At 46.2% G+C, this 17,670-nt stretch overlaps 3 protein-coding genes across 6 annotated transcripts; all 3 read right to left on the bottom strand.

The window, feature by feature from the left end:
* Positions 1 to 1,609: 1,609 nt before the first annotated feature.
* On the bottom strand, positions 1,610 to 5,603 carry mosmoa (modulator of smoothened a). The gene is made up of 3 exons (XM_085934835.1): positions 4,682 to 5,603; positions 3,970 to 4,182; positions 1,610 to 3,530 (listed from the first exon to the last, which is right to left on the bottom strand). The coding sequence occupies exons 1-3, from the start codon at positions 4,785 to 4,787 to the stop codon at positions 3,346 to 3,348; spliced, it is 504 nt and encodes a 167-aa protein (XP_085790961.1). The 5' UTR covers positions 4,788 to 5,603; the 3' UTR covers positions 1,610 to 3,345.
* Positions 5,604 to 6,404: 801 nt separating this feature from the next.
* Positions 6,405 to 12,041, bottom strand: uqcrc2a (ubiquinol-cytochrome c reductase core protein 2a). Of its 3 annotated transcripts, none has more exons than XM_085933828.1 (15): positions 12,024 to 12,041; positions 11,806 to 11,914; positions 10,773 to 10,874; positions 10,553 to 10,702; positions 10,099 to 10,163; positions 9,959 to 10,015; positions 9,738 to 9,862; positions 9,390 to 9,487; positions 8,212 to 8,269; positions 8,026 to 8,121; positions 7,772 to 7,950; positions 7,413 to 7,493; positions 7,247 to 7,323; positions 6,795 to 6,948; positions 6,405 to 6,693 (listed from the first exon to the last, which is right to left on the bottom strand). In XM_085933828.1, exons 2-15 carry the CDS (start codon positions 11,836 to 11,838, stop codon positions 6,610 to 6,612), a joined length of 1,359 nt encoding a protein of 452 aa, XP_085789954.1. In that variant the 5' UTR covers positions 11,839 to 11,914; positions 12,024 to 12,041; the 3' UTR covers positions 6,405 to 6,609. The 3 variants fall into 3 exon arrangements, with proteins under 3 accessions (XP_085789954.1, XP_085789955.1, XP_085789956.1); XM_085933830.1 differs by lacking the exon at positions 6,405 to 6,693 and adding an exon at positions 7,574 to 7,668 and having other exon boundaries at positions 6,799 to 6,948; XM_085933829.1 differs by lacking the exon at positions 10,553 to 10,702.
* Positions 12,042 to 12,203: 162 nt separating this feature from the next.
* Positions 12,204 to 17,612, bottom strand: LOC147044729 (kelch-like protein 24). Of its 2 annotated transcripts, none has more exons than XM_085933527.1 (12): positions 17,488 to 17,612; positions 15,890 to 16,147; positions 15,635 to 15,769; positions 15,312 to 15,503; positions 15,018 to 15,161; positions 14,768 to 14,954; positions 14,496 to 14,642; positions 14,244 to 14,372; positions 13,873 to 14,049; positions 13,608 to 13,754; positions 12,766 to 12,936; positions 12,204 to 12,689 (listed from the first exon to the last, which is right to left on the bottom strand). In XM_085933527.1, the coding sequence occupies exons 2-12, from the start codon at positions 16,124 to 16,126 to the stop codon at positions 12,583 to 12,585; spliced, it is 1,773 nt and encodes a 590-aa protein (XP_085789653.1). In that variant the 5' UTR covers positions 16,127 to 16,147; positions 17,488 to 17,612; the 3' UTR covers positions 12,204 to 12,582. The 2 variants fall into 2 exon arrangements, with proteins under 2 accessions (XP_085789653.1, XP_085789652.1); XM_085933526.1 differs by having other exon boundaries at positions 12,771 to 12,936.
* Positions 17,613 to 17,670: the final 58 nt, after the last annotated feature.

Genomic DNA, 17,670 nt, shown 5'->3' with positions numbered 1-17,670 from the left:
TTTCCCGAGAGGATGTAATCGGAGCCGTCATGTTTCATGTAGGAGACGGCAAACCTGAGTTGACTCAGCAAGTTGTGCAAGCAGTGGAAAACACTCGAGTGGGGATCCAGCCACCCATCCATCTCACAATCAATCAATCAATCAATCAATCAATCAATCAATCAATCAATCAATTCGGTCTGTGTGTGAATGTGTGTGCCATTCTCAATAAATGATGCCTTGCACACTTGTCACTCAGTCTGTAACCTTGTCTGTCCTGCCGTGCAAGCAAAGATGGTGGAAAGTGGTCGGGGACATTCTGCCGACAGATCATAGAAGAAAAGCTAAGACCAATTCAAACGTGTTGCGTACTTAGTGTGTGGTGGTGGGGTCCTAATGCAATCAACAATGTCCTATTTCTAACTGCAGAGGGCGCCAGATTGCGTTGTTCTATTTCTAACTGCAGAGGGCGCCAGATTGTGTTGTTCATCATTCAGAATGACCAAACTTTGTCTTGAACAACGAGCTTGCGCTCAAACTTTATTTTTCACGCATCGCCAGTCCCTCTTCTTCGGTTCGTATCGCTGACTTAAACATTACTGACAACCATGCAAACCCCTGCTGGTCACATTGAGCATTAGAGTTTGCCATATATGACACAACCATGACTATGAAGCGCTTGTGCACAATCGGATCCAGGAAGTCCGAAGTTCCAAACGTCTCAGGAGCTACAAATTGGGTTTAATGCGGTCACCCAGAAACAAATGAATTCACATTATCTCAGATGGGAAACGTTGAAGTCTGGGAGTCCCTCCTGCCAGCTCAGTGGCCTAGTAGTAGAGTGTCCGCCCTGAGACTGGAAGGTTGTGGGGATGGGTTAAATGCAGAGGACAAATTTCACCCGACCCGACCCCGGATAAGCGGAAGAAGATGGATGGATGGATGGGAAACGTTGAGGGACGTGAAAGTGATGATAATAATAAAATAATAATAATAATAATAATAACAATAATAAATTATATTTGTATTGCACTTTACATTCGAAGAAAATCTCAAAGTGCTCCAGAAACGCTTTTTTTTTTTTTTAAAGAAATGTCTTAAGACCGTTTTTTGTGTCAACCCACTGCGGTGCTCTCAGGTGGACTGGTCGGGGATTCCACAATATGGGAGAGACAGACCAGAAAGCCCGGTCTCTCATGAAACAGAGGTTAGTTTTGGAGGTTTTACTAACACATATACAGATTAGCGCGTGCGCGTGCACGCACACACACACACACACACACACACACACACACACACACACACACACACACACAACTAGCATGAACCACAGTTACCCACAAAAACACACTGGAGTCAATTACATGGTAGTCCTCGTAGCATTCCTTCTCTTTGGCTCTGTATGACTGTATCGTAGTGTACTGCTGTCTGGTGGTGAAAGCAGGTACACCAGAATGAGATGAAAGAAATGTCCATACTAGTGAAAGCAAGAGAAAGATCACAGCAAGATAATGGCATAGCTCAAGCAATCTAACTAATCACACGTGTCAAAGAGGCCTATTCTAACAAAACGATGAAGTGACGTATGAAATGTGGAACTTTCGGTCAACAAGAAGAATGACTCGCACCGTTTGCTAGTAGTCACACACAGCTTCTTTAAGCTTTTTATTCAGTGATAAATAAATTCCCGTGAGCATTGGGTTTCAATATCCGATCAAGGCGAGCGACAAATGAAGAGGGCAGCCTTTGGCGGCATTTGAAAACAAAACAATGAGGTAAGGAGTTCTCTTTTTTTTTGTGGTGCAACTATTCCTGTTAGCTCTACCATCATATGTTGTTCCCAATACAGAAAATGCTGCCATGGTATCTGTACATCATTATCAAACAAAAACAGGGCATGTCACAATAGTCAAGCAACAGCTAAAGAGAGGAGGGCAAACAACACAAAACTCAGGACTTGGTGACGGAGCTTTGTCATCGTTGACTCTCAAAAGGTGGCCTCCACTTTGAAACTCAACGTGTGCAGCGACAAAGACGTGAGCCATGTGGCTGAATTCCCTCCAATTGTCACCCTGCTGCTACGAGCGTCCCGGCCGGGCGTGTAACAATGTCATGTTGCCAAAATTGATAAACAACCCCATGACCGGACCTGACCTGACCTGCAGTCCCTACGCCTTGGCAGGCAATCCAAAGGAGGAAAAAAACATGCTAAAGCCAGCCAGCTCTCTTCCCGTGTCGGAGCATTCCGCTAATCGTCACCATTGACAAAAGCCAATTCTCACCTTGTGTCAGCGCAGCTTTTTTTGTCAATAGCGGGTGCTATATTTAGCTGCGCAAGTCGCTTCCAACAGCTTCGAAGCAGCACGCATATCTGCACGCCCTTGTGGCTGCACTTTACGCAAACAAGCATGCTAACAAATAGAGGAGGAGGATGTAAATTCACAACATTTCTGAATAGCCGTCCTGACAGTTCATGTCTTTTGTGTTTCATTTCGATATATATGCAGTGAAAGAACTGGAAGAGATTGGTTTGTAAATACATCACACGTGACAAAAAGAAGTACCACTGGCGCCTTGAGATATGAGTTTGGACATGTTCCGCGACTTTGCTTGTAACTCCAAACACTCATACACTTGAGTCGGGCAAAGAGGTTGACGGCAGCTCATAGAGCAAACCTGTAAGTCAAGTCACTAGTATCTCAAGGCACCGTTGGATTTAGTTTTACTTTCAAGGGAATTTAAGTTCATTACGTTTGCTTTAAAGTTGGAGAAGCAAGAAGCTCGTCAATCTAAGGTGCCATTCTCCTATGCTGTGTGTGTGTGTTAGTGTGTGACCTCAGGTATGTGCGCTCACCTCCGCTACCCGCACCCCTTCTTCTTGGGGCAGTGGAGTGGGGGGTGTTACGTTACGGGCGAGCGGTGGATGACCCAGGTCAACAGCTAGCACCTCCTCCTCAAAATACTTCTGTGGAAAAGCGAACACAATAAAAATGTACAACAACAAAAATGGGATAAAAATGAACACTGAAAATAGCTACAAGGCCCCCAAGATAGCAACACGGGCAGATGCGCGACGGTGCTCGCATATGCCGAGGGCGGCGCAGGGGAGTCAAGCGCTCGGGGACTGCGTGCGGGCGTTGACCCTGCAGTTGCCATGACAAAGGCACCCTTCCTGGTAGAAATGAACTGCGGCGGGCCGGCCGGCCTCCTCCCCCGAGCTCTCGCTGTCTCGACGTACGCTCATCTTTCTGTTGTTTGTTACTTCAACAGGTCCCGGAAAGCCTCGGCAAGAGTTTGTCGCGCCGCGCGTCCAATAAATCCTGACAAATTATTTTCTTTGTCCAGAGGCGGGCGCAGGTCCACACGTCAGCCCGGGAGGCAAACTTTGCCGGCGAACAGCAGTCCGACTATGGTGAAGAAGATGGAGAGGACGAAGAGCACGTAGGAGGAGCCCACCACCGTGTTGTTGGGCAGCTTGTAAGGTTGGCCTCCCACCTCGTTGATGTAGAAGCCGATGGGGAAGATCAGTGCCGCCATGCAGAACAGGATCACTTGAGGAGCACAACAGAAAACGCATTCAACCACTTTGTGCGCTTTTTACTGGCAACAGCGAGACGCGACCCCACAGAAGCAGGACGCTTCGATTCAGTGAAGGCTCCCGAAACATAGGAGCGCCGTGCTACCGGTCACATTCGTCTGGCATGGTCTTGTTTGACCATGAGCAGCGCAGCAGGGAAGCTATTGCTCACCATTTCCATAGCAACAACTTGCTTTTGTTCCAAGCGTAATGGACGGATAAAAACTGCACGTTTGTGCCTGTACTCATAGAAAAACTCAAATATGTCAACATCGGCACGAGCTAACAACCGCGTCAACGTCTGGGGATCTGTGAAGGTAAACACTTGAAGCGAGTAACTTGAGGACTCCGCATGGACGACAAACTGTTACGTGCCATAAGACGCAAGAACTCCAGTTCTGCGGCTCACTTACTGCCAGTGAAGGCAATCCAGCGGGCGTACTTGGTGGCCTCTCTGCGCCAGTGCGATGCTACAAGGAGTCCGCAGGTGACGGTGAGGGAGATGATACCCATGATGATGAAGAACAGCGTGGTGACCCACTCAGGGGGCAACCGCGGGGGGATGCAAGTCCGGTCCCGTCCGTGGATGGTCTGACATTGCCGGACTAGACCGACTGTGAGGGCGCCTGGAAGGACAAATGACATTTTCAGCAAACTCACCAGAGTGACTGTCTTTTCAAAAAAATTTAAATGAATAACTGTAGACGGGGAAGTTTGTGTTAACACGTCTGTGATAGGGCAGCGTGTAGTCTCAAGACGAAACAATATAGCAATGAATCTTAAACAAACAAAAGAGCAGCACAGCACACAGAAAAGCGACGTTCAAACGCTTCCAGCAAATTCAGCAAAACCGAGAGCGGACAATTTCCTGTTGAGAAACCGAAGCACGATGACATCCCTCTGTGCCACAGCTGAACACAAACTGTGTTTTTTTATTGATATTTGAGTAATTGAGCTAAATGAACAATGGTGGTACTGTGAGCATTATTATTATCTTAGTTGGTCAAACCATTTATCTCCGTTGCACATCAAGGTGGAAACTCACGTCTGGTGATAGATGCGGCTGCAGTGGCAGTGGACTGACATCCAAACATGCGCAAGACAAACAGACTTCCATTTCTTTACCTGCCGACTCGCCAGTGTTGATCCAGTCCGGGTTGGCGATGCTTGCTATTGCAAAGATATCTGCCGCCAGAAACAGGCACCCTGAAATGATGGTCAGCTTATCCATATTTTCTCCTTCATCCAATGAGCCTGTCAATGATGGGGGCGAGGAGGAGGCAGGGATTCGTACGTGGGTGTGTTTTTGACGGTCCTTGTCCAAGTCTGACCTCGGGAAGAGGGAGACGGTGGGGCGGCTGTAGGCAGTCTAACCTCGCCCCCCGCCCCACCTAGCACCTCAGCGGAATCCCCGCTGTTGTGCTTCCACTGTTCATGTTTCGTAGGGATGTTTTAGCTTCCTCTCCGCCACGCCGAAGCATCACATCTCAAAGGCCCGCTGCTCGAACAATCGCTCGCGCTCGTGTTGTCCCCCCTCGGATACGTTCAGAAGCATGGGGCAAAAATGTGGCTAGCAGGCGGCTAGCTACTTCCCAGATTCGGGCTCGGTGAGCCGAGCTGCGGCCCGTAGGCTGCTCGACAACCGAGACCAAGACTGGGCTAGCATTTCACACCGAAACCGCAACAAGCCGAGCAGTGGAGGTTTCTTCTTCTTCTTCTTGTTTTTTTTATGCCGTCACCAAGGAAAACGACAGCCCATCACCGTCGCTGCACCCTGGTTCTCCCTCAGTTTGTTAGCCAAGCAGCCTCACTCCTCCCCGCTCCTTGTTCTTCTTCCATGGACCGCTGGTGGAGGAAAGAACGGAGGGGAGGCGACACAGGCGATTGAAGTCCGAAAAGTGGGCGAGCAGCAAAATGGTTCTGTGATTATTTAGCGTCCCAGCCGCGTAGACGCCGTTCACATCCGAACCTCCCGTTCCGGCTCATGACATCAGGCCGAACACGAACACCCACTTGGTCCACACAACTGGCTCACTGCCCCGCGCTGTTCTCGTCCTACAGTCTTCGTTCAATACTCTCGCGATATTATCTAACAACAACAACAACAATAATAATAATAATAATAATAATAATAATAATAATAATAATAATAATATGCCCACGGGGGTCTTGTCCCGGGTGGCCCCGTCTGTGGAATAAGAACGTTTTGTTTATTTGTCTGTTTTTAATCCCAAAGCGTTGAAACGAGTCCACGTGCGATTGTCAAGGGCACTGAGCTAACCAAGGTTGGCCAATGGCCACGTTAAAATAGTTTTGTGCGTTCATTTAGCTTATTCTTCCCTTAAAAGTGGTTAATACGATGTTTATTTATTTAATAAAATAATGATTGTCCAAACATTTTGCAAAATTAGCAGTTGCGCTTTCGCTGAAAATTAGGATATTAATATTAAGATATCTTCTATTATTATGATGTACGTGTACTATTTTCTTAAAATGTGTTTTGTATTCAATTTTTATTATTTATTGAATTTATCTTGGACAATTGCTTCTTTTGTTTTATTGTAAATTATCCAATGCAAAAATACATAAGGTACATTGTTTTCAATCAACAGTTAATTTTGATTATGTATAACTTAGTAAGAAATATTTTGATCAAACTAGTATACATATTTAACCCTTACTTACAAATTACCATCAGCCTGATTTTAAAAAAGTGGCCATTGTCTATCGACCGCAAGCTATACCATAAAGTGACCTTAGTGAGGTTATTTTGATGTCAGCAGTATTATTTTTACATGACTCAAGACAAAACAAAGAAATAATAACACGGTGTGATTTTACTGTCAGTGTTTAATTTACAAAGCTATTCACACAAACGGACCAGAAGAGCCACATAGACCTCAACTGAGCAGCTCCCCCGCCTCCCTTTTTTGGAAAGGGAAGGGGGGTGATGATACTGCTGTTGGACACACTGTAAATGACCGGTCACACAAAATGAGTCGCAGCAGAAAACTCTGGACTAAGTTTTTCTTATTTAATAGAGCAGACGTTTTTCATAACTCGTCCAGAAAAGGGGTATTGATAAGATGTCCACAAGCTGCCATTGTTTTCTTGCCATCCATGAATTTTCTTGCAGCCTTGATTAGATAAAATAAGAGAAATTATATCGTGTGTCATCGTCCTTTCCTTCCTTGGAAGTTGAGCATTGTTAGCATAGTCACTTTCAGAAGACACTCACTTTGACCACATGTTCCTGAGTGACGGCATCGATGGCCTGGAGAACCGCCTCGGGCGGCCGGTATGCTGCGGTCTCCAGGGCCTGAGCGCCAATCTCAGCCATCAGGCCGTCCGAGCTCTCAGTTGACAGCAGATAATCCACTTTGGCCTGAATCCTGCACACAAAGGGTGGGCAGCAATGTTACATCTCTGCAGTCTGGATTCTTCATTTGGATACATTTCAAATCGTATGCTAAAAATGTCAGCTTCTCAACAGTCAATATCCATTGTCCTCCCTGATAGCAGACGGGCTATCTTTGTGCTGGATCAATACAAAACATTGGCCCTTATTTTGGAAAAGAATGGTGAAAATGTTTGGCAATTTCCTGACATGTTAATCAGCATGCCAGTTTGAAACAATGTTGTGTCTTTGACACTGACAGCGTATTTCTGCACTCTTCAGCCCAAACTCACTTTGCTCTTGTGATGTCATCCTCTGTCACGGTGCCCTTGGCCACGCTGCCCACTTGAGCGATGGCCGCTCTGATGTCCTGTACAAGATGGCGACGACAAGGAACATCGGGTGATTTGTGAGCTAAGGTCAGCTTGGCCTTTTTTGTGCGTGTGCGCCAGGACTCACGTCTCTGGTGATGTTTGCTTGCGAGATGGTGTAGACGCCGAACAGACCCGAGTCGGAATATGAGGCATTGAAGGCTGAAGCCTGAAAGAAAAACAGAGACTATTTAAGTCTGGACAACACTATGTTGAAGATCATCTGCAGTGATTCAAAATAAACATTACTTTTGGTCCTGCAGTTTGTACGTATATGTTCCAAGGAACTGTCTTTGTGTTTCCGCCGGAAGTGCGGACTTCACCATATGGATGGCCGTGTACGGCTGCAACCAGCGGCACTAATTGTTGCTGTTGGCTCAACAGGTAACAGGCAACTCCATCCAAGAGGCCAAATGTTTTTCTTACATCAGAGAGCTGCGCGTTTACCTTGGTGACGCCCTGGCTCAGTTTACTGGTGATGCCAGTGCCCCGCTTAACGTGTGGTTCAGCTCCCAGGATCTTTTGCAGCACGGCAAAGGCAGTGGCCTCCGCGCCGCCCGCCACGCCACCTTCGCTGACAACCAGCGCATGAACCTGGTTGTCCTTGTTGTGAACACGAAGCTCACCTGGACGCAACGGAGCGCGGTTACGGTAGACGGCGGGGACAACGCTTTCATGAGGTGAACGAACACGGTCTTTACCGCCACGGTAAGTCGCTTGAATGAATGGTGCTCCGGCCCCACTGCGAACACTGAGGAACCTCTCGCTCAGCTCTGTCAGGTCAGAGTGCTTTACTCCTGAAAACACACGTCGGAGGCGGGATGTTAAAAAAAAAAAAAAAGAAAAAAAGAAAAAGAAAGGAGCCACCATGAGGAGCAGACACTCACCGAGCCCTACGACAGCCATTCGGCAGGTGGTGAAATGGTCCTCCACAAATGAGTGCAGCTACATGTGGAAGACAACAACATAGATGCATAAAAAAAAAAAATCAGCTGCTTGCTAGAAAAAGGCTGAGCAGGTGCATTCAAATGTTTTCAAAGGCTCAAACTTAGACCAAGGAGCAAAAGCATCCATATATTGTGTACGATAAGAAAGAGTAAAGAACAATAAAGCGTACCGTATTTTCCGGACTATAAGGCGCACCTAAAAACCTACAATTTTCTCAAAAGTGTGTGCCTTATAGTCCGGTGCGCCTTATATATGGATTAATTGATGAATTTGTTGATCCATATTGGTTGTACACAGTGCTCTGCCAAAATGTTTCAGTACGTTTTCGTACGACTAGTAAATTACAAGGTCGCATCGCTTCCCAGCATTTCGTCAACGGTGGTCAGGGGGCGTCACTGAATAGCTGTACCCGTGAGGCTATTTCATTTCAAAATAGGCTGCTCCGTTAATGTTTCGAGTAAATTTACGGATCAATATGGAAGGGAAACATAGGTAACCAGTACCAATGTGTTAGATCAAACTTTAGTCAGTTCCGATCATTTTATCGGAGCTCGTTTGAGAAACGCAATTGTTTACACTTTGCTGAGGCTCATGGGAGTCTGCGAGCTGAGGCTCATGGGGGTTCGCGGGTGGCTAATGCTATAGTGATAGCTGCTATATGCATGAGGCTATCTCATGTCAAAATAGGCTGTTCCGTTAATGTTTCGAGTGAATTTACGGATCGATATGGAAGGGAAACAATGCGTTAGCTCGAAGTTTAGTCAGATCTGATAATTTTATAGGAGATAGTTTGAGAAACGTGATTGTTTACAGAGGGCTCATTGGTTATTGGCTGATGGATGCATACCTCAACCCTAGTCAACCCCAGTTTGTTGCAGAATAGCTTCTATTTTACTCTGGTGCGCCCTATGTATATGAAATAATTTCTAAAATAAAAAAATCAATGAGGGTGCGCCTTATAATCCAGTGCGCCTTTTGGTGCGTAAAATACGGTAGATGAATGTTCAGAAAGAGTCCTTTGCTAGAACTGTGCGGTTGATTGTACAATAAGTGACAATGTCAACCGGTAAAAACAGATCCACATTTCAAAGTTTGAAAAAAAAGTGCAAATTCATACTTGCTGAGGAAAGACTTTTCCGACCATGTGCTCTGGGCAGTACAGCGATTTGGATAGGGCGTTTTTATAAGCCGCTTCATGCAACTTCTCAATCACGCCTGAATGGAGAAGACGGAGGAGACTCATTCCAAAATGTGCATTGGGGCGCCTTGGCTGGGATGAAAAAACATCATCATTTGGCAACATGTTAATTTGATGATCAAGATGGGAAGGGCAAGCGGCGGCCCCCTCAGTTCTTTAAACCAGTTTACAATGTTGAGGGTGCGGCCTTGAGCACAACAGTTTGTCAAACGCATGTGGCCACAAAAGCCAATTGCCACGCGGTGACCGGGCGCTGAGACCACTGACCTAGCTGAGGAGATCGCTTGGCCTGATCCTTGTCGACAATCACCCTGGATGTCAGGTCACGCACCTCCCAGGGCCTGAACTCCTGTGCCGTGGTCACGTTGACCAAGTACTCCAAAATGTTATCTCTGCTCATACACAAAAACATTGATGTCAGCACCCGGCACGGCATCCATCTCGGAGCGGCAACTCAACAGAAGTGGGCCGACGGCATCCATCCTTACAAGTCGTCTCTAAAGCAGCGTGCGGTGTAAACCATGGTTTCTCGGGACAGCGCGGCACTGCGGGCAGATGGCCGAGAGCACAAATAGGGTCACGCTTACACTTGTCAGATAGGCACTCGGCAAGCACAAGAGGCACTGACTTTAGATTGGCTCCAAGTGCTTCGACGCCACGGCAGAGTTTGAAGGCAGAAACGCCTTTAGTGGTCTGCAAAACAAAAGGAACCTGTGAGGAAAAATCAAACCCATAACAAACCTGGTCCGGAACGCCACGTTGGACAGGGCCACGACAAATGGCCTATTCTTTATCCTCTTGGAAGAGTGAGCCAGAGTTGCGGCTGCCTTCGCTGCAAACATTTGGCAACTCATGGATAATTACAATTCTACGACGTTACACCATTCCTGTATGGTTTCACAAAATCCAACACTGCAGAGTGGTGTTTTTAAAAAAAACAAAAAAAACAAAAACACAGGACAAAACGTTTGCTAGGTATTTTGGGGGACTAGAACAGCTTCATAGCATTTCTATTTATTTCAATGATGATGGTGACACGTCCGGGCGAAAGATTCAAAGGGATTGAACACGTGCCAACTTACCAGGTTGGCAGCCAGCCGCAGCACATGAGCGACACCCTGGTTCTCCACAGACTCATAGCGACTCCCCGCTTTCACAAAAACACCCACGCTGGACAGTGGTGAGTAGTTCTCCAAGGACGCTATCACCAACCCGTTTGGGAGCTTGGACACCTGATGCGAAGCAAACGCCTACCTTTGACCAAGGCCGGCAAAATAAATTAATCCGTGAAGCAGCACCAACCTGGACATTTTGAGGAGCGGGCAGCGACACTCTGGACGACTTGTATCCCGTGTAGGACTCAGTTAGCGCTTCACTTGGCCTGGTAGCTGCATAACAATGGTTCTACATGAACCACAAAGAGACACAAATTAAGGCTGGGGATACGGCCTTGAAATAAAATATTTTTTGTAAACATACTTAATCAGCTGTGACCACTCTGCCCACGGGGAAAAAAAATCAAATTACTCTCATTTTTTTTTAAAAAAGGCTTAAGGCATTGCATTTTGACATCTTCACACAATTAGTGTGGCGATGAGAGCCAAAGAAGCCGAAAAGAAAAATTGTCATTAGCCTAGTCCTACACTAAAAAGAAATTGCATTTGACAACACTTAAATGCATACACTTTTCCACTGAAACTCAAACAGTGGCGGATTTCATGAGGCAAAGTCGACCTCCAGAGTCCAGGCAGTCTCTGTCTAATAGTGTGCACGTTTACATTGCATTAAAGGGAAGTTGATTGAGTGTAAACCAGACCAGCAAAACAAAACACGTTAGCATCCATCTTGATTTAGTCACATTCAAGTTAATGCAAAGTTGAGAACGGGACAAGGATTGTCCGTTATTATTTCAGTCCATACGGTTGGGACATTTTTAATTGGTACTGTACCGGGAGATTTTTCCGATGTAAATTATGAACTTTGGCTCATTCAACACGGGTGGGAGAAAAATTGCTTTACTAATGCAGGGAAAAAAAACAAGGCATTCCGAATATGACCTTCAGGTCGTGCCCAACTGAGCCAAGTAGACGAGCACACGCGCATTGTCGCACATTTGACGTTCGGCACACTTGAAATGACCCAACAGAGACAAATGCACATAAGCTGCAGAATTTATTTATTTTTATTCTTAAAAAACGCCGCATGAGCCAGCCCTCACAAGCTAAGTAGCCGGTCGGCTCACCACAAAACCAAGTGCAAGTTCACATTTGTCAACTAACGACCGGTGGCCAAACTAAAATGAACTGCAGTGACAACAAGAAATCCCACAACTCACAGAGAGATTGTTTAAGGATCGAATTCCCCTCATGTCTCCAACGTCGACGGCCTGAGTAGGACAGATATGGCGGACGAGTGACGTCAATGCGTCCGCTCCACAGCGGCGTCTGATAACCACATTCGGTACACTTTTAAAAAGCCAAATAGTTTGCAATCAAACGTTCTATTTTTACAAACTCCGTTCTGTTCATGTGCCGTGCTTTATTTTTTGCATACCAGAGTTGGTCCGTATGTCCTAAATAAAACGTAAAGAATATCACACAAAAACGAAACACAATTTATCATAGCGTACATTTCGATCAGAGTATGACAGCTTGTTCACAACGGACACAAGGGTTCTTTGGTACTGATGTTTACTGTGAGCTTGGTTTTCTTTTACAAGACAAGACAAGCAGATGTTTTAAAATAACATTTTATTAGTCACTTGATTCTATTTACTGACACAATTACAAAAATAATCAACAAGAAGTTAATACAATCCTGGGAAAAAAACATCTGCAATACAAAGCACAACTTACATTTGTCAGAGTACCTGAAAATAATACCTTAAAAATATTCACAGTTGGATTTTTTTGCCCATACAGGATATTGCTGATAGAACAATTGTCAGCATGTCCTTCTCACAGTTTGACATAGTTCAAATAAATAATCCAAAAACACAGCTACAAGGATCATTGTGCCGTGTCCCTGTGTTGATGGCGCGAAAGGCGACTCGTGGACATTGTCACTTAGCTGTTTGGCAAAGCGGGGAAGTAGTGTGACGCACTGTCTTTCCTCAGCAGAAGCGACACACAGCTGAGCCAGCTTCGACTGGTGGGCATCTCGCCGACAATTTCCCATGTGTCCGTCTCGTCGCAGTATCTCTCGATAGTGTCGTGATATCTGACGGGAGGGGAAATCAGCCGTCAGTTTGTTAACACGACAGAAAATGCAAAGGTGTCGACAGCTTTAATTTCACCTAACCTGTCCCATCCTTCCTCCCCTCCCAGGACGTAGATCTTTCCATCCACCACGGCAACGCCGGGCCGGTAGCGTCGTTCTTTCATGGGAGCGCACATGGTCCACTGGTCGGTCTTGGGGTCGTAACACTCTACCTTGTCTGTGTTTTCCTTGGAGGCGTGCCACCCACCTAAAGTTCAGAACAAAAAACCTCAGGTTGCCATTTGATTTAATCAAGCACCTTAACTTGATACCCTAGTTAGGATCACGCGAGATTCGAACATTTTCATGAGTGATTCTTTTGTGTGCCAATGGAGGGAGCTGGCGTAGCACACGTGAAAAACTACTGCTGCGGGGCACCACAATTACAAATGAATTTGGACTGAGTTTTTCTAAATATGCATTTAAATTTTTTTTTTTTTTTTTACAGTTTTTAGATTTGCAACTAAAATAGTAACAAAATGTGTCATCATAGCACCCATTGACAATAAAGCTAATGCTTCATTTTCTGTTCAGTGTCAACCTTTGACACAATGAGAGTCAGCTCAGTAGCCTAGTAGTAGAGTGTCCGCCCTGAGACTGGAAGGTTCTGGCCGGGTCATACCAAAGACTATAAAAATGGAACCCATTGCCTCCCTGCTTGGCACTCAGCATTAAGGGTTGGAATTGGGGGTTAGATCACCAAATGATTCCCGTGCGTGGCACCGCTGCTGCTCACTGCTCCCCTCTCCCCCAGGGCAGGGGATGGATCAAAATCACATGGGGATGGGTTAAATGCAGAGGACAAATTTCACCAGACCCAAATCATTGGGACTTTAACTTTGGGACTTTAAGTAAATACAGTGAAGCCAAATACTGTACCTATGACATAAATCTTTCCATTCAGTGTACAAGCCGCGGAACCCGAACGACTAATCTGCATCCGAGAAACCTCCGTCCACATAGCAGTTTTCGGGTTGTACACTTGTGTGAGATCTGAGCCGTCGCCGTCTTCCAAAACGGCTCCGCCTGCAGGACAGATAAAACGCACACACCGTCAACAAGGGTCCAGGATCGTTTGACAATTTAGAATCTTAAAGTGAGGCGCTTAATTATGAATTAGGAGTAGGTGGGCAGCTTGTTCTACCTGTTACATAGAGAAGACCGTCCAGCGCCACGACAGCAGGACTTGTGACTGCCATCTTGACGCAGCCTACAAACTGCCAGCAATTGGTGTGAGGGTTGTAGCACTCCACCGAGGCCAGACGAAAGTGACCCTCCCAGCCGCCCACAGCATACACAAAACCATCCAGCATCACAAGGCCTGCCAGCAAGGACGAGAGAGAAAGATGCTCATGTAGTCCAATGGCTTTTTTTTTTTCTTGTTTTTTTGTTGTTGTTTTTTTTCTTATACGATGGCTGTTTTTTTTTTTTTATAAATACGATGACGCAGAAGTTGCACTTCTTGTTGTGGGGAGTGAATGGAGAGCGCTGTGACGTGAAATGAGACAGACTCACCGAGTTCTGAGCGAGACGTGTTCATGGGAGCCATTTCCAACCAGGTGTCGGAGCACGAGTCGTAGCGCCACATCTCCCTGCTGGCTGAGCCGTCTGGAAACTCTCCACCGGCTAAATAAAGGGCGGAGTCTGCAGGCAAGACAAGAGCAGGCGCACACGTCTTGGTGGGGCTTGTGATCTCTTGGAGATTAATTGAAGTTTACGAGGATAATAAGAACCATGGACTTTACAGTCACATTTGTCTCAACCCACCTGACACTACCAGCCCGTGCTTGCTCACAGCGAAGGGCAGGCAGGCATGGTCCCTCCACTTATTCGTCAGGGGATCGAAGCTCTCCACACTGCGCAGCACTACTTTGTCATCCTCGCCGCCAACTGTTATGATTACTTCCGAAGTCCCTGTTACCATGGTAACATAAGGATGGTAACAGAAGGTAACATGATGTGAAGGGTGGCACTATTTTTGACAGTCAAATAAATTACTCCCACGCAGCGTCTAACATCTGTATTGGTAAAATGTTGACCTGTGGATCGGCGCGGCCGTACCCGGGAGCAGAAGAGCTCCCTTCGGCGGTCCTTCAGCAGCAGGTAGTCTTTGGCCTCTGAGATGAGCCTCTGGCATCTGCGGTTCTCCTTCACCACTTCCAGAGATTCAATCACGTCATGCAGATAGTAAGGACTTATGAGGGGCAGGCGGACGTGCTCCAAGACCTGCAGGAAAAGAGCAAAGAGTCAAGCACGCGGCAGCTACGAAGCGTTCACTTCAAATCCCACCTTGTCAAAGCTCTGCTTGCGAGTTGGACATTTATTTAGCCACAGCATGGCGGCCTCGAACACCAACTCCTCTCTGGACACATTGAGGTGGTCGCTGGCGAGGATTTCAGTTAGTTTGTCCACACACAAGGTTAAGAACTCCTCCTGCGAGGGAGAATTCAAACATGAATCAAACCGCCCGAGATTTGAGAAAGTACGACACAAATAGTACAAAGGAATTGACTGAGTGGATTGGCGGCTTGGGCTCCTTAGTTTATGGCAGGCTTTCATTCCTCCGGCCGCAACGTAACGCACCTGTTGGCAAACGCTGCTAAAGTGACTGAGAATGTAGTCCATGCTTCGTTTCTCCAGCAGTTTACAGGAATGGGCCTCAGCAAAGCAGTGGATCCCCACACAGTTGATCTCATCCATCTGATGCTCCATGAAACCACAGCAGGCCTCTCTCACGGCCATCACGTCCAGCATGTTGGCTGCTGCCAACAGCGCCTGGACGGAGCAGAGTCGATCAGGTTTGTGAATTGTGTCAAGGTCTGGCATAACAGTGCACAAGGGTAGGAAAGCTTTGCGAGTATATGTTCTGTGAAAAATGTCAAAGAACAGAATTTGGCAAAACCTACCTGGACATTTGCTTTGGAAATGTAGACCTCAGACGTATAGGCATAGCTCACCAGCATGCCAACCATCTGTGGCTCTACTCCATTGATTGCCACCCGTTCCTGTTTGGACTCCTTCAGGGCAGTGCTAAACATTGTCTGGTGAGTGGTCAGCAAAGGGGGATGAGGCCAAGCACGCGTTCCGCAATTAGGTCATCTGGGGCGGTTAAAATGGGGTGGCCTGAAAGGCACTTTAAGGTGGTATTGACTCATGCGTACCTCAAAGTAAGAGCTGAAGGAGGCCAGCACGATGCGGTGACAGGGGAACTCCTGTCCCCCGCAGCACAGCGTGACATCGCAGAAAGAGTTTTTGAGCCGCAGGGCGTTGAGACCCTGCAGGACCGTATTGGGGTGCCGGGCTTCCACAAAGAGGTAGCCTTCGCCGCATGGGAATCCTGGAGCAACATCTTCCTGGATGTTGCCAATGAGAGAGTTGTCTGCCACAATCTCAGACATTTCTAACGCTGGCAAGAAACCCTGCGAGTCCGCCCGAGAAAGGGAGGGTGAAGAAGAAAAGAATTGACACTCTGAAATGCTCAACACTGGGTCGGATGCACTCAAAAGGACTTGGTCTAAAGCGGGGGCTGGCAACCCGCGGCTCCAGAGCCGCATGCGGCTCTTTAGCACGCCCCTAGCGGCTCCTTGGAATTTTTGCAGAAATGCGTGAAAATGGAAAAATATGTTGTTTTTTTTGTTGTTTTTTTAAATATGTTTTATATATGGTAATCAGACACAACCATTCTCATGCTGTAAAATGTATGAAGTTATAAATATATTAAAAATACCAAATTTAAGAATGGCGTCAAATAGCAAAATTGCGTGCGTCATGGTCTACGCACAGCACATGCAAGTTGTAAACAGGTGTGTGAGTAATTGGCCATGGATTCAAAACGCAAAAAGAGAAAGATTGCTAATGAGAACATAGGCTTTAAGAAAGAATGGACCGAACTATTTGCTTTCATTGCCAATGCTGAAGTATTGCCTGCATGTTTGATTTGCAATGAGAAGTTGTCAAATAACAAGAAGAGGAATTTGGAGCGACATTTTCAGATAAAGCACGCTAAATTTCCTGACGATCACCCAGTTGCAAATGAGAGGAAACGTGCAATTGCAGTGCTGGTGGAGAAATTTGAGGGCCGAAAAAACATTTCCAAAAAGTGGATTGCATCTCCAAACTCTACTACAAGTTTTGTTGCAGCCCGGGAGATAATAAAGCGCGGAAAACCATTCACCGATGGCGAGTACATGAAGGGATTCATTCATTAAAATATCAGTCTCTATTCGTCTCTAAACGAAATCATTCAGAAACTAAAGACATGCCTCTCCGCACAAACAATATCACCGATCATTACATCAAGGACATCAATTCCGATATCGAACAGACAGCTCTGCTATGCAGGTACGTGAATTCTAATGGGCCGCGAGAAGAAACGATCGAATTGATACCGCTATTATTATTATTAATTATTTTATTAGTACGCATACAGCTTATGTATTGACAGTCTATGTTGCCTTATAAAAGGCTTTTAGATTTTTGCGGCTCCAGACCGGTATGGTTTTTATTTTATTTGGGCCAATATGGCTCTTTGAACATTTTGGGTTCCCGAACCCTGGTCTAAAGTCATTTCAACTAGGTTAGAGAAAACATCTCACAAGTCAGTGAGATCCCGAGATTAGCTTGTTAGCTCGCTGACTAATGAGGCTTAAGTAGCAGTGTCACGGTGGGAATTTATCAGGGGGTTAGACTAGCTCTTTGACTGCCAAACATTTTAATTAATGGCGATATTGCAAGCTTAAAAAAAATCGAGTGCACTCACCAGTAAGCATAATCGTTAAACGACAGCATTAAAAAATACTTTCGATCCGGGCAGGTGAAACGGAACGCAGCCGCTTTTTCTCTTAATAGGCGGTTGGCAAAGCACTTTTCGGGCTCATTACCGCCACCTATAGGCAAAGGGGAAATGTAGTGTAACCGAATGCTGACGTTCTTGTATCAGACA

The sequence above is a fragment of the Syngnathus leptorhynchus genome, chromosome 16 (genome assembly GCF_054491065.1).
Source record: "Syngnathus leptorhynchus isolate UIUO chromosome 16, UIUO_Slep, whole genome shotgun sequence".
NCBI classification, from domain to species: Eukaryota; Metazoa; Chordata; class Actinopteri; order Syngnathiformes; family Syngnathidae; genus Syngnathus; species Syngnathus leptorhynchus.
Note: the sequence above shows the minus strand (reverse complement) of the source record. Positions and strands in the feature narration are given on the sequence as shown.